Source organism: Rhagoletis pomonella, unplaced genomic scaffold (genome assembly GCF_013731165.1).
Source record: "Rhagoletis pomonella isolate Grant_MI unplaced genomic scaffold, Rhpom_1.0 Rhpom_scaffold_00001, whole genome shotgun sequence".
Taxonomy (NCBI): domain Eukaryota; kingdom Metazoa; phylum Arthropoda; class Insecta; order Diptera; family Tephritidae; genus Rhagoletis; species Rhagoletis pomonella.
In genome coordinates this window covers 56,450,260-56,466,698 of record NW_023458555.1, presented here as the reverse complement: position 1 = coordinate 56,466,698, position 16,439 = coordinate 56,450,260, and the positions used below count along the sequence as shown (strand labels likewise).

The window sequence follows — 16,439 nt, the reverse complement described above, 5'->3', positions numbered from 1 at the left end:
GTTTGACGACCTTATACGGACCTTCCCAGTTGCAGTTTTGGGGACAAACCTTTCTTCCGTTGTGGATTGTACAGTAACACTAAGTCTCCCTCTTGGAAACCCTCGAAGTTCATTGCCTTGTCATACCCGGCCTTCATCTTGTCACTCATAATTTGAGTTCGCTGTCTCACAAGAGCATGTATCTCTCTCAGCTCCTCTTCCAGGATGTTGGACGTATCTTTCCCAATCCTCCTCGCATCGCGAGTTACTCCAAACTTCAGGTCACTAGGAAAACGGAGATCACTGCAGAAGATTACCCTTGCAGGAGTTTTACCCGTTGTTTCATGCACTGCTGACCGGTATCCCATCAGGAACAAGGGTATGCGGACGTCCCAATCTCTCTGATTTTTGTCCACGACCTTCCGCAAATGCTCTTCCAGGGTTCGGTTGAACCGTTCCACCATGCCATCTGATTGCGGATGAAGAGCCTTTGGTCGAGTTTTCCGGATACCCAGTATCTGGCACATCTCTTGGAACACCGCCGATTCAAAATTTCTTTCCTGGTCAGAGTGCAGATTTATAGGTACACCGTATCTCGCAACCCAATTGTAGGTGAATACCTACTGTTTTAGCTTCCTGGTTTGGAATCGGGTATACCTCCGGCCATTTGCTAAAGTAGTCCATAACCACAAGGACGTATTTGTTTCCCTGTGGGCTCATAGGAAATGGACCGGCTACATCCATGGCAATCCGCTCGAAAGGTGCACCTGAGTTATATTGCTTCATCTGGCCATGACTTCTGGATTTCGGCCCTTTAGCTGCAATACACTCCGCGCAGTTAGCAATCCACTCTGAGACCGATTGCCGACAACCAACCCAATAGAACCTCTGCTTAACCTTCTCCATGGTCGTCGTGATTCCCAGGTGCCCTCCACTAGGACCATTGTGAAATTCCTTTAGTACATCCCGAATTCTTACCCTTGGAACTACTATCAGGTTGCGGGAGCACTGGCCATCTTAGCTTTCCCATACCCTATGCAAACAGCCATATATTAATTTTAAGCTGTTCCATTGTGCCCAGTACGCCTTTGCGATGGGACTTTCCTTAGTTGGCCTTCTGTCCACCTCCAGTCCATACATCAAAAGCTTCAGATCTGGATCTTCCTGCTGACACTTTCGTAGCTGTTCTTCCTTCCACTCTTCCGCTGGTGTTATTGTCGTTAGACGGACGTCTATAATGTCCTCTTTGCCTTCAGCTTTTGAGCAGTTATGACATTCCAGGCTACATGGTCGGCGGTACATGGCATCAGCATTACCGTGGACACTTCCCTTGCGGTGCTCAATAGCGAAGTCATAACTTTGCAGTCTCCCAATCCACCGAGCTATCTGTCTTTCTGGATTCTTAAACTCTAGTAGCCACTTCAGCGCTGCATGGTCCGTTCGAACTCGGAAACGTTGCCCATAAAGGTACTTGTGGAAATGTTTGATGCACTCCACCAACGCTAGTAGTTCTCTCCGAGTTACGCAGTAGTTCTTCTCTGGTTTTCCAATCGACCGGCTATAGTAGGCAACTACCTTCTCCTGCCCATCAATTACCTGCGACAGTACGCCTCCTATGGCATAACCACTAGCATCCGTATCCAAAATAAACGTTTCACCTGGAACGGGATACGCTAGCATAGGTGCAGTACATAGCTGTTCCTTCAGAGTTTGGAAAGCCTCCTCCTGCTCCTTGTTCCACTCGTTGGCTCTATTTTTCCTAGTGAGCTCGTGGAGGCTATTAGCAACGCTGGCGAAATTCGGAACAAATCGGCGGTAGTACGTGCATAGCCCAAGAAAACTTCATAGCTCGTGCAGGTTTCTAGGTCTTGGCCAATCCTTTACTGCTTCTATCTTTTCCTTCGCAGTACAGACGCCCTCCGTTGTCACCTTGTGCCCTAAGTAGTTCACCTCCTTTTTGAACAGTGAGGACTTTTTAGGACTAAGCTCCAGACCAGCGCCTGCTATCCTCTGGAAAACTTCTTACAAATTGTTCAGGTGTTCCTCAAAGCTTTTACCCAATACGATAATGTCGTCTAGATACACCAAACATGTTTTCCAATGCAGTCCTTTGAGCACATGGTCCATAAGTCGTTAAAAGTGGCAGGAGCGTTGCATAATCCAAAGGGCATCACCGTGAATTGCCACAGACCGTCTCCAACGCTAAAAGCTGTATTCTCCTTGTCCTCGTCACTTACCTCCCTCCACTTGCCAATAACCGCTCTTAAGGTCGAGTGTTGAGAACCACTTTGTTCCAGTCAACGAGTCCAGAGTGTCTTCGATCCTTAAAAGAGGATAGCTGTCCTTTTTCGTCACATCGTTAATTTCCGGTAGTCTACGCAGAACCGCATTTGACCATCCTTCTTCTTCACAAGTACTACCGGCGAACTCCATGGACTCGCTGATGGTTCAATCACACAACTCTCGCTCATTTCTTGAATTATTTGGCTAACAGTTTCTCGTTTGACAAGTGGAACACTCCGATGAGCTTGACGGATTGGCCTTGCATCGCCAGTATCAATGCGATGTTTCACCACGTTAGTCCTGCCTGGTTTGTCGCCATCCTTGTCGAATATGTTGTAGTATCTTCGGAGAAGTTCCTTAGCCTTGTGCTGGTATTTTTCTTCAAACCCTTCCGTCCATGCATTAATGTTTTCCGCAATGTCATTCCCGCCAATGGAATCGCTTTCAGGTAATTTTTCGCAGTTGAAGATTGCCTCTACCTCTCGACATTGCCCCAGTACAGTTCCTCTTCGGAGTTTGACAGGTGATTTGAACTCATTGAGCACTTGAACTGGTACGCGTCCATCTTTTTGCGTCTTAGCCAGGGTTTTACCAATAAAAACGTCCGGTGTAGAATTTTGTGTTGCTTCAACAACCCACAATTTGTTTGTCCCACAATCTTAATCAATCTTTGCCCACACAACTGCTTCTGACTTCGGTGGAATCTACTCGCTTTCCTCTAGGATCACCTGCTTGCTGCTGTACGGACCATCATACCCAAAGATAAGGGGCACTTCCATGTTGTCGTACTTCATAATCCTGTTCTTCATGTCGATCTCCATACCTTGATCAAACAAAAAGTCTAATCCAATGATGACTTCATCCATAATCGCCGCGACTATGAACTTGTGTAACACCGTCACATTCCCTATTGCGACTTTGCGTGTTACCTCTCCTACAACTTGGGTGTCCTCACCAGTTGCTGTCCTCAACCTTGCTCCAGGTAATGGCCTTACCTCTTTAGTTACCAAACCAGATCAGATGATGGAATGTGCTGCGCCCGTATCCACAGTTAGTACTCGCTCATGTCAGTCCACATATCCGCCAACAGTAACATTCCTCGCTTTTCTGCCAATTCGCGAGACGGAGATTATGGGGCATTCAATTGCGGGAGCCAGCATGCGCCCCTTGCTGCTGGCTCGTTTTAGTTTAACGACTGATCGGAGTTTACGTTCTGTTGAACTGTTTGACCTGTTGGAACCCGTCTTACATTCGCCTGCGAAGTGGCCTGGTTTTCCGCAACTAAAACATTTCCTAGCACCATCCTTCCTCTCGGTTGCACCAGGAGTATTCTTCCCTGCCATCGACTTGAGTGTTTTCAGGATCTCGTTCATCACGTCAGGTGTCTCCACTTCTACTCGTTGGGCTTTGTAGGCTGGTCTACTTAGGAGCGCCGGCGTTTCACGTGTCTGAGCATACGAGACCGTTTCAGCAAATGTTGGCTTTGGATTTGCATACGTCGCGCGCTTGGTATACATGTCTCGCATTCCGTTGATGAACCTCTGGATCTTTACCCTTTCGAGGTGTTCACCAGATGCATCTCCAATAGCTAAGTGAGCCAACCTCTCGATCTCTGAAGCGAATTCTTGTCTCTCTCTTGAGTCTCATTGGATTTTTGGCAGCGATTCTCCAGCTCCATCTGGTAAATCTGTCTCCTGTGCTCGCTACCATAACGTCTTTCCACTGCACCCATTAACGCATCGTAACTGTTCCTTTCACAATCAAGTCTGCAAGATTTCCGCTGCAGGTCCTTTTAATGCAACGAAGAGTGCAGCGGATTTATCATCCATGCTCCAGTGATTTGCTGCAGTCATTTTTTCGAACTGGAGCTTAAAGACCTGGAAAGGAATCGTGCCGTCAAAGGATGGGGTTTTAACCTTGGAAGCGTTCGTCGAAGTAGCTGGACGTTTTGACTGCAAACCCCGGAGACGATCTTCAAGCTCATCCACCTTAGCTTCGACTTTGTCCTGTTTTTCCTTAATAAGCGCTTCAATTTCATCTTGTCGTTCCTCGATTTTATCCTGTCTCTCTCTCAGTTCCGCGCTATTTTTGAATAAATTCTTTTGTAGCTGAGTAATATTTTCATCTAGCTGCGATGATATGCGTGTTTCCTGCACTTGCAGCTGGGATGAAATCTGCGAGGACATCTGTGACATGCGTGTGTGCTTGCATCTGTGACGACAGCTGTGATGACATCTGTGACATGGCAGCCAATAACGTGTTCATGTCCATAGCTGTTGATGAACTTGGAGACTTTTGCTGTTCTTCAGCCTTCCCGGATGTCTGCTGCATATCCTTCGACGAACAAGCGGCCTCATCCTTCGGTTAATCCTTTGCGGATGCATCGTCAAGTTTGCCCTGGAAGTCGTATTTGTCCACGTCGATGCCTTCTGCTTCCATAGCCTCTCGCAGCCGTGATAGTAACTCCACTTTTCTTCCAGAGGTTGCTAAATGTCGCTTCTCCAACTCCTGTTTGAGTTCCTCAATCTTTAAATCCTGAAGTTCTGCCATTTTCAAAAGTTTATCCTTCGGGATTTATTTAACAATCCCACTTCTGATACCAATTGTTACAATTATCCTCGAAACCTTGAGACTGTGTTTATACACGGAAACATTTGTCGACGCGATTTTTCACATTCCCCTTTGGTGTTGCTCGTTTCATTTACACACGGCGATTTGTGTGTATGGAATTGTTGTTGTCAGCTGTGAACAGCGGCTCAATTTACACAGGCGAACGAGAGCACAAAGCGTGTTGCCCGAGCACGAGCAACTCGGTGCCCCTCTCCTTTCCTCGTCACGCTCTGTCCTACAAACGTCGAGTTGCGGCAACAAAAATCGCCGTATGTAAATGAGCACTAGTACAATTAACTTTATTGTACAACAAACAATTTACAATACTTGCTAATACAGTAAAAACACTTTACAATACTTGCTAAAGGAATATCAACGCTTTACTAAACTTGTTAACACAATTAAACTTATTTATAGCTTGCTTATTCGCAACTCACTTCTTTGCTCACTTTACTTGTAGCTTGCTGACTTGTAACTAACTCACTTCGCTGTGGCGGCGCCCTTATATACCTGCGCTCGCACTTATGGCAACTCTAGAACGTTCTGAAGTTTATCGCTCATTCTCTTTCTCTCGCTGTTCGCAGTGTTCATACAACTTGATGTTTCTCTTTGTGGAACATTCTACGTCATTCCTCGAACATTCTGCCTATTTCTCTTTGTTCGCTTTGTGTTGCTGCAGTATTCGCCACATTATGTTAATCCAGTTTCACGTGAAGTTATAGCATTTTATGTTGTTATAATAAACTTTGCCACAATTTTATATTAAAAATGCCGATTTGATTAGGATTCCTAAATTATGCTATACGGCAACTATATTTTCTGCGTTTTGTGTACTCTCCTTCTTCGTTAAATATTTCAGCCAATCAGAACTTACTTCGCAACTACGTCATTGGAGGAAAACAAATTTTTGACAGCACCATGTCGTATTCTTCTATTTAGGAACCTTGATTTTGCATATAAATATTTGCCAAGTGTACCTTTTAGACATTTGCCAATCCTGCCTATAAAAGTAAGAAAACTAAATGATTTGGCCACTGATGGAGCCAATGTTATGGCTGGAGACTTGGGCGGGCTGAAAACATTATTGAGTGCAGAAACCGATTTACTTTAATAAAATGCACATGCCACTCACTTCCCCTTTGCTCAAGCTACGCTTCTAAAAAGTTGCCGGAAAGCATTGAGACACTGTACCGCAACATATATAGCTTCTTTTCCCACAGGCCAAAGGGGATACATGAACTGAAGGAGTTTCAGGACTACTGCTCGGTAAAACCCCACAAAATCTTGGGCATATCTCAAACACGATGGCTTTCACTAGAAAGAGTTGGGTTAAGAATAGTTGAAGAATGAGATTGTTTGAAGCTTTATTTTATTTCCTGCTTTTACGAAGATAACGGTATGTGATTTCAGACCTGGCAGAAGGAATGTGTTGCAAAAACCAAATGCTATTTTTTATTTCTGTTGTATATTTTCCCATAATTAACAATCTTAACAAAGAGTTCCAAGATGAAAGCTCTCGTTTGCCAAACTTATATACAACTATCAAAGAACAATATCTCTTAATTTTGAGTAATTTTATTAAAAAAGATGCGATCAGTAACATATTAATGTTGAAAATAATCATGTTAAAATATCTGACATTTTTGTTGGAACGATAACTGAGATGTTTATGAAAAGTAATGTCAATTGTTCTGGAATCCTTGAAGTTAAAACCAATATATTAAAGTTTTACATAGACACCCCTATTCTGCCCTCTTTCGTATTCGGATTTTGCTACGAATCGTAGAAATAGTATGCTGCAATACGAATCGTATTTTCAAACTTTCGAAATTCGTAACAATGGCATGCCTAAAAACGAACGAGTAAGCTTTTTTGCGTAATTTTGTACGAAAACAATTCTGTGTCGGAGGCGAAATAAAAGATGTAAATCGATGTGTGTTTACAAGAAATATTGGTGCTGTTCATTTAAACAGATAAATTTGCATTTCGCATATACGTATATTTTTATCCACTGCTTCATATAAACGAGCAAAACAAAATCTTTGTTGCCCCTTATCGAGAAACTTGGGTCCGGTTTAGTTATTTGTACAATGATTTTCGGTTGCTGTGTCCAAACGTATAACCCGAATCCAAAAACTTTAACATACACGTGTAATCAAAGGATTCACATTTTATTTAATATAAATGTTTCAAATTTCCTAGCTTTTTAATAAACTCGGTTTTCACTATGCACTTTTTTGGAAATTTCGACGTGGGTTCTGCGCAAAAATAGTGTGGAGACGTAGCCGGAGTGATATGCAAAAGAAATGTTGTACACCTTTGACATGCGGAAGCCCCCAATTCCTAAGCGCGACCGAAGGCAGAAGCAAGCGCAACAGGTGGTGGACCTAAAAAGTGAGTGTTTTCAATGGCTTGGAAGAAGCTGTTATTGCATTAACTGGATTGAGAACCAGTTGTGGTTCAACATTTCAACCAGAAGCTGACATAGATGCGCCCATGGTTACTATGCCCGACAGCTCCGCATACCTTTGTGAATCCATTGCCATAGCCCCCGCTTACTCTGCTGCTATAATTGCAAATGCCTACATCAGAATCCATAATTTTCCTCAAAATATGTAAAATTAACCAATTTTACAATAAACAAGCACATGATGAGTTTTTTTTTAATTCCTTACCACTTTGTTTTCCTTCATTCAGCTATCTTCGAAAAATGACTGGTAGCTGGCAATGCTGCACATGTTTCCGCAAGGGTTGCAGCATGTGGATTTTTCGTTTTTCGTAGCGTAGTTACGAATTACGAATTAGGAAAATTCGGGTTCTAGAATAAGGGGGAGAGTTTCCGGGCCAAATAAATTTAAGGTTTGATTTCAAGCGTGAAGATATAAATCTTTTACAAATAATTACACCAGCTAAGGTAGTTTCTAAAGAAAATTTACCAATATTACCTCTCTTGTTAAAGTTTCCCCATCTCATAGATTGTGATCCTGATATAATAATAACCACGCGGTGGAATTTACTGAGGCCAAGTGAGCTTGATATTTCAAGTGATCTGGATATTGATGTGCTTTGGGAAAAAGTTTATTATATTGAAAATGCATCTTGTCAATTTTGTTTTTAATATAATTTCATTACCATATAGCTCTGCGGCTGTAGAACGCAAACTTTCAACGCTTTCATTGATAAAAACTAAACTATGAAATAAACGTTAGATTGACAGTTTCAATAGCATAATGTTATGCAAGGAACTTGTAAACAAAAATGACCCGCGCTATGTGGGTCAGCTGCTAAAGATTTGTATGTGTAATTAAATGATTTAAATTTACTTTTAAGAAATTAAACTGATTGGTATATAACATGTACATATGTATATAATTCATACAACCAAGAAATGTTAAATGATCCCATCTCTGCACCTAAGACTGTATCTGCATTTATTTATATCTTGTTTTTTTTTAATGTATAAAGTACATACATATAAGTATGTATGTAAATGTTTTGTATTCGAAACATTTAATCTTATGCTTTCAGAATGCTTTTTTGAAATTGAAATTTATTTGGTAGGTTGTAAACGATTTTGGTCGGATTTGGGAAGAAAATTGGTAGGGGGAAAATTATTAGTGGCAACGCTGTTGGTGGCCCTGAAAAGGGCCTTCGGAGAAATCATATAACTTGCCTGCAAATAAATTTATATTTGTATACAAGCTTGATTATTTTTTAAAACTACGGACTTACGCTGCATGCAAGTCTTTTAATTTTAGGCGTCTGAAACACTCAGATCAGTGAGTGTGAAATGCGGATGTTGATTCATGCTGCAAGTAAAGAACGATTAATCTCTACAAATTTAAAAACGCTTTAGTTCAAAACTTACCACAAGTTTGGTATTTATATGTACTTACGGTTCTATAATGGTAGCATATGGATCTACGCCACAGTTTTTTGGCTTTTCTTTTTTGGGTGGGCATTTTCAACAAGTTCTTTATTAATTTTCGTATTTTAAAGAACATTCTTGCCCTGAAAAAAAATTTTTTCACTTTAATGTCGCGTTGAATTGTTGCAGCATGCTCATTGTGAGTTTTTATAAAATAATTTGTAATAAGCAAGCCGTATTCGTTCAATGCCTTAAACACAGACTGAAGACTTCACATATGGACCATCATAGAGGAGCTTAGTATGGATAACCCACCCTCGCTAAGATGATCCGCCCAGTAGAGTGAATGGTCGTCATTGCTCCTAAACGACGGGCTGGGGATGTCTTCCTGCAACTTGTGGCAAATATATCCCGCTAAATGCTCGAGTCCGTCTAGCTCTAAGTCTTCGAATTCCGCTTCTTCAACCGGCCACAGTTCTGCATTTGAACTTAAGTTCTTCAGCAAAATACCTGTAAAAATGGTAAAATGTATATGAATAATTATTCATACAATATATTTTTATATTTAAGCTAAATTAAATAGATAAAAAATGATTTTAAATTACTTGTAAGCGGAGGCTGCATGATTTCAATGTCTGGCGTATCATCCTCTTCTACATTAGCAGAATCGGATAACACGCCCTGTTGTGTCCTAGCAGGTATAGTCGCAGACGGTACTTGAACTCCTGTGAGGAACTAAAGCGAGCTTTAATGTCCTCGAACAACAACTTCAACGCCGTATTACTTTGAATGATTCCTAGGGATAGAGGAAGAAAAAATTACAAACATTTAACGTTATTCATGAGATAAACATATGTATTAGTTTACCTTTTTGGAATGGCAGCAGACTAAATTTGCCAAGCACCCTCATATTTTTGACTAGTTCGGCCATCTCGTCTAGGATCTTGTTTTGCTCCTCGATCGCTAAACCGTAAGCAAGACAACGGTTCCTGGAATCGGCGTAAGGCACCCTGACATTTAGAATGCCAAAGCAGTCATTTGTCTAAGTTGTATAATTTGAACGTGAGTTTTAATATTGAGGTAATTCACAAAGGCCCTCAACAACAAATTGTCGCTGCGCCAACAAAAACAGTTATGTATTTTTGTAAATTTTTTTTAAATGCATATTTTATTAACACTATCTATTGCCCACATTTCTGCATTTGCGGTTTTGTTATATCTCTTTTGGTTTAGAACTGATCAAACACAGCTATGTGCTCGTAGTACTAGATATACTCTGAAAAAAAACGGGTATACGTTACTTGCTTATAACTGTTTTTGATCGCATATGATTGTGCTTTCATTGCGATGTAAAAAATAATTATAAACCAACTAAATACCTACATACATATGTATGCACATACCACTTACACTACATAGATTCCATGATACAAATATTTAAACGTAGTTTCACTTCTTCTTCTTAGCCGCCATTGCTCCCATTTGACGTAAACTGTGATTTTGGCATTTTCTTTTGAAATCGAGCTACCATATTCTTTGACAAATGTAAAAAAGTGATTAATTACCTACTTCAAAAAATATATAATTATTTAAAAGAAAGTAGTGAGTCAGGCGGCATGACACAATTGGAGCACTGTGGCTAGTCATGTCGGCTGGGCTGGGTTCTTGCCTCACTACTGCTCCCTGCGCCATAGCAGAGAAAAGTCATGCCTGTCAAGCATCTTCGCTTCCGGCATGGCCGGAAGTATCGGACGGACGCAAATTCAAATATTAAAAAAAAACAGTTACACAAAAAAAGCTGAAAAGAAACGTTACATTTAAAATATCTGAAATAAACTGAAAGCAAAAGAAAGAAAAAACCAACACTAACACTCTGAAACAAAAGAAATTAACCAAAACAAAAAAACCTAAGGCCGAATATGAGTCACCACCGCTGGTATTGTGGTGCCTGTTGCTGTGGCCCTCATCTGTGGCGCACCCTAGTATCAGCAGCCCCATTATTACAGTCCCTACATGCCTCCCTAATCAAATGAAAGGGTCAACATTCCCATTTGGATTATAAATTTATTGACACTTAATTTTTCTTATAACTAAATTAATCCTAATTCTTAAAGCTACTCATCCTAACACTAAACTGGTAAGTATCTTAAATAGCTAGGCAAGTGATAACTCTTCTTAAAACCACGGTAAGTATCTCAATAGTAAAACTATAATTAAGGTAAGTATTAGGATAGGTAATTGTGAGCAGGTAGCCAAATCTATTTAAATTTAGGCTAAGTTAAGGTATATATAGGGGTATATACGGTAGGTACGTCAGGTAAGTATATCAAGTAAGCGAAGAGTTAGTAAAGTAAAGTGTAGTTAGAGTAAGTCTGGCAGGTATTTTAAGGTAAGTCAAGTAGGGATCTAGTCTTGAAAGCAAACCATAGCTTAGTTAATCCACTTGATTTCCTTTAAAATAATTTCTAGTTGTAATCTCTAGTTGTACTGCTCTATGGTTGTAGTTACTTATTTGTTTCTATATTATCATTATTGATTTAATTATTTATAAATTTATTATGTTATTTCACAATATTATGTGCTGGCCAATACTTTGTTATAAATTTTAAGGTTCGATTATTTATAATTATTTTAGTTGCGCTTCGGTAAATTTTTAGTTTATGTTAAATTGTATTAGGTCACTTTATTTGTATATATTCTGCTTTATTTTATTTAAAAGTTGTTATTGTTTATTCATGTAAAATTTGCAAGTTTAATTTGTGCTAAATTGTAATTTATTTTTATTTCAATTAAATCAAGTTCACTTAATTCCTTTTTAATTTTATTTAGGTTGTTAGTACCTTAATTCAGATCCCTAAGTTAGAATATAATATCTTTTTGTTTTACTTTATAGGAATTTTGATTGATTTAATTTGATTTTTTATTTTATTTATTTAATTTATTTGTTTTATTACAAATAGATTCCGTTTTAGCTAAGTTCAAAATTCAGATTTGATTATTTTATTATCCTTGTTATTTTGGAAAAAAATAGTACTGCGTTTATATATTTCTTCTGTACGTTTGCCATCTTTCAGTGCACCAAAGAATTAGTAATTATAAACCGGCTTTAAAGTGCAAGGCAAAAAAAATTAAAACTCTAATATGGGGCAATTAGGTATTACTCTCTGAATTCTTATAACATGCTTAGCGGTCAAATTAGCGTTTAGCCCTGATTGGCTAAATAATGTTCTTATCTCTAGTCAACTACTTAATAGCTTATGATAGTACGTCTATGTAGTTTTTTTAATTTTTTTCCTTAGCTTTCGACCTATGTAAATACAAAGGCATACTAATGTATGTACATATGTCAGTATAGGGAGTCAGAATAAATTAATAGTAATCATTGTCTACTTCAATACAATAGTTGGTTACATTAACGTCATCTACCATATTATCGCAGCCGCTAACGTTAGACAAATGTACTCGTTTGGGTTTATATAGTATACGTATGTATGTACAGACACATGCAAATAAAGTTCTGTTGCTTACAATATTTATTTATTTTTTTTTAAGTAAGCTTGATACATTAAGTGATAAATAAGCATTTCTAGTATTTACTTATTTAGATTTTCCAAATGAACCCTATATAATTGTTGACAACGAAATATGCAAAAAAAAAACTTACTTTAATTCAGGTTTTTTTTTGTGTACTATTTTTGTACCTACATACATACGCATGTACATGGATAGTATATTTCCCTTTTTTCTTTCTTTTCTACTTTAAGTTACTCCGAAGTTTTATTAGGGCAACAAAGGAATATTTGACCGGTACTATTAAGTAAAATTTGGTGTCCTTCGAATAATTATAATTATGATATCTATAGCTAATGAAGCAAAACAATACAAATTTGAATTCTAAATAGTTAGATCAAAGGGATCTTGAATATAAAAATTATTTCAAAAAGAAAATTTAGTTTGGAGCTCTTTATAGTTCGGGTTGGTTGTATTAAGACTCACCCACCGATGCAAAAGGCCTTGGTGGGGCCTGCTGTTGTTGTTGTTGTTAGCTGATGCGGCTGCTACGGTGTCAGTCGATGTTGTTGTTGTAGTGGTCGCTGGTTGCTACCGCTGCTGAGGCGGTGGTGGTTGTTGTCGTCGTTCGAGTGGCGCCTTAATGGTTGTTGTTGTTGCTCGTTGTTGTCGCTGCTGGTGTTGCCGCATTAATGTGGCCGCCTTGTTGTTGTTGCTCGGCGGTGTCTTGTTGCCTTTTAGCAACCGTTGCTTTCGTTCCCGGGTGCTCACCGCGGTTGGTGGTGTCCGTCGTGCGTGCAGCCGCTGCTAGGGCGTTTGTTGTTGTTTCTCGTTGTTGTCGCTGCTGGTGTAGCAGCCTTAATGTGACCGCCTTGTTGTTGTTTCTCGGCGGTGTGCTGTTGCCTTTTGGCAACCGTTGTTGTCGTTCCCGGGTGCTCACCGCGGTTGATGGTGTCCGTCGTGCGTGCAGCCGCTGCTAGGGCGGTTGTTGTTGTTGGTCGTTATTGTCGCTGCTGGTGTTGCAGCCTTAATGTGGCCGCCTTGTTATTGTTGCTTGGCTGTGTGTTGTTGTTCCCGGGTGCTCACCGCGGTTGATGGTGTCCGTCGTGCGTGCAACCGCTGCTAGGGCGGTTGTTGTTGTTGCTCGTTGTTGTCGCTGCTGTTGTTGCAGCCTTAATGTGGCCGCCTTGTTGTTGTTGCTTGGCGGTGTGTTGTTGTTCCCGGGTGCTCACCCTGGTTGATGGTGCCGCTCGTCCGCGGTGCGGTCGCCTAAATCTAAAATAAACGTTTATTAGTATTTGTGCACAGACGGGTCAAAATCAAAACGAAAGTGGGGAATTTAGCAATTTAACAACAACTTGCCTAATACCGATAAGGCGAAGGGTAGGGTATTCGCTTTTTGGGATGTGAGACCTGGGAAATTTTCGATCCTACAATTATGTTATTCAAAATTTCACTTCAGGCGTTGATGCGTTTTCACTAAAAGTAGCCCACGCTAATACTGCCGCACTCGTGGTGGCGTTCCCCCGATTTCCTTTTGATGAAACTCGCCACTCTGGCGATTAGCCTGTCGTGGTTTTACTGCCTCGAAGCTTGCAGCTCACGTGGTGTGGTTTCCTTTTCCCGTTGTTTTTTTTTTGTTCGTTTTAGTAGTTTTATAGAATTTTCCACGCGCACTTGAATCACTTTTCTTTTCTTCTTGTTTTTTTTTTCGTTTATTTGGTTATTTTAATATAGTTTTATTAAGTTTGCACGCGTACTTGACCACTTTTCTCATCCGTTCCGAATTTATTCTATCGAAACACTATCACCAATGGTCGACTGTGGGGTTGCCAGCATGATTCAATAATACAAGGTTCGATAAACTGACAGTTGTCTCTCTCGCACCGCTCCCTTAGCAGTGGCACCGTGTTGCTTCTTTGCAAATTTACATGGAAACAGTGTAGCTTTGGTGGAGATAAAAGTATAAACTTTTGTGCAATATTTTTATTTGTATATACATGTGAAGCATATTTAACTGATAAAAACATAAGCATTGGATGTTTACATCAATCTCATAGTAGTCTTTTTTTAATTTTGAATCATTTGGCATTTTTTATACAGCTAAATAGCACATAAATTACGTAATTCACGTAGATATATCAATATTACGTTCAACATTTCGTTTAAAATGCCCGATTTCCTGCAAATACATTAGAATTTACAAAAGGATTTTCACTACTAATTGCCTACTTTGTGTACTTTTCTACTTCCATTTTCGCACCAAGAGATTTCATTCTTCCCCTTTCTCCGTCCTTCGTAAAAGCAACCTTTTGTAAGGGAGTGTCAAACCGCAACTGTCAATAATTATCTAACCTTGTATTATTGAATCATGGGTTGCCAGCAGGTTTTTATACCCTTGCACTGCGGGAATATTCCATCTGGAAGAATAACGGGCACTGCGTCATTTGGACTAGTTCCGCTACTCTTCCAACTGGAATTTGCCGCAGTGCAAGGAGGAACGTCAAAAAAAGAATTTTCGAGACTCCGAGGTTACCATACTCCAATTCCACAAATTTGAGCCAGTTAAAGGCAGCCATTCAATGCTTTGCTCCTTACTGGCTGTCTTCACAGGATGAGATTTATTGTTTTTCAGCTATCTGTTGAGGTGCTAGATACAAATTATATCAGGGCAATATTTGTGCGGGTTTTTATATCCTGACATCCGCGTTTTTTTTTATCGTGTTTAACCGAAAAAAAAATCTCTCTAGAATACCAATTAGACATTTTCGTGGTGAATGCGACCGTCAGAATTTTATCTAGCTCATGGGGCTAGGTAAAATCTTGGCAGCTTTTAAATGTAATCAGCCTTATCATGAGTTTCGTTTCCCCGAACCGGATCACTTTTTGCCTTTGGTTTTTGTGTATTTACTATGCGGATGAACAATTTTCGGGCGAAACTCAGAATAAGGCAGAATATTGTTGGCGGTAATAAAGGGTGAAAATGAAAATCGAATCAGATACAAAAAAAAAGCGTGCGTTACTTGCAAGTTGTTAAATAGATGTAAATTTGACAATTTCAGTAACACACAAAAATAGAGCTTCGCACGAGTGTGTGTTTGGTTTGTTGCGCAGGCCGTATGTCAAAATATGAATAATAATGCCGCCAGAAAGTTTTAGTGCAAAGGAAAACTTAGCTGTCAAACTAGTAATTTGTCGCAATAGATGCCAAGATATAGGCCCAGATATGTATTCCGCTCTATATTCTAACATATGTGTCAAGATATAAACTCCATCCTGTGAAGGCGGGCAGTTACAGATAATTGTCACCAACTATCACTAGCCTCCGCTGGAAAGCTTCTATTACCCAAAACAAAAAGTAACCAAACAAACCTGTGGGAACTAGTAACAATCAGCGACAACTATCCACAAGCTATCGTCAAAATGGCAGATCTTCCAAGCAATTTTAGCGTTGCCGTACGCTTTAGAAAAATTATTAGATGGTGCAATTTCTGGCACGCTACCGGGTGCGCTATAAGCCGAAGAATAAAGTATTTATGATTGTGCTTCACTTCAAGACTCGTCACCGAAGCGAACAGGAAAAAGGGTTTACTGTCTTCGGCAGGGCGTTCGTCAGTACACTAAGGTGGTAATATCTGTAGAACGTGGGGCACGACTCACCCCTGAGATATAGAGTCTCAAAAAGAAATAGTCTTTAGCCGGGCAAAAACAAATTTTTTTTCTATCAGGTGGCAGTTAGAGTTCGTCAGACTCAGTATTCGTAGGCTACTAAGTTTAGTTCTATGATACGGAACCACTGAAATTAACTCTTGTATTATTTTCCGCATAAGTATTCGCTTGTAATGCTGGGTGGATCACTTGTGTCTAGTCGGCCTCGGAACAATAAGTCTACTGATTTAGTTAATATTGTGTCGGACTCCTAACATTCTTGCACTTGAAGAACAATGAATTTAATAATTTAAAAGGTTCAATCAGGATTTCAGTACGTCTGGGTGGTTTTCGTAGTTCATGTAGTGAAAGAAAATAAATAAAGGTTAGTTCAAAGTTTGCCTAGGATATTCGACTCGGAAACTCAATCCCGGTTTCGTAACTAAGCGTGGGTTGAAGTAGCGTTCTTTGCGAAATGCTTAAGTCAGAGTAAACTCTGGGAAAATTTCCAGCCCGGTATTACGGTGGTTCTCTATTGTTT

General features: G+C 39.9%; 1 protein-coding gene across 1 annotated transcript; it reads right to left on the bottom strand.

Annotated features, from left to right (window-relative positions):
- Positions 1-8,626: 8,626 nt before the first annotated feature.
- LOC118751996 lies at positions 8,627-9,967 on the bottom strand. The gene is made up of 5 exons (XM_036486853.1): positions 9,608-9,967; positions 9,346-9,536; positions 9,056-9,250; positions 8,769-8,817; positions 8,627-8,681 (listed from the first exon to the last, which is right to left on the bottom strand). The coding sequence occupies exons 2-5, from the start codon at positions 9,362-9,364 to the stop codon at positions 8,627-8,629; spliced, it is 318 nt and encodes a 105-aa protein (XP_036342746.1). The 5' UTR covers positions 9,365-9,536; positions 9,608-9,967.
- Positions 9,968-16,439: the final 6,472 nt, after the last annotated feature.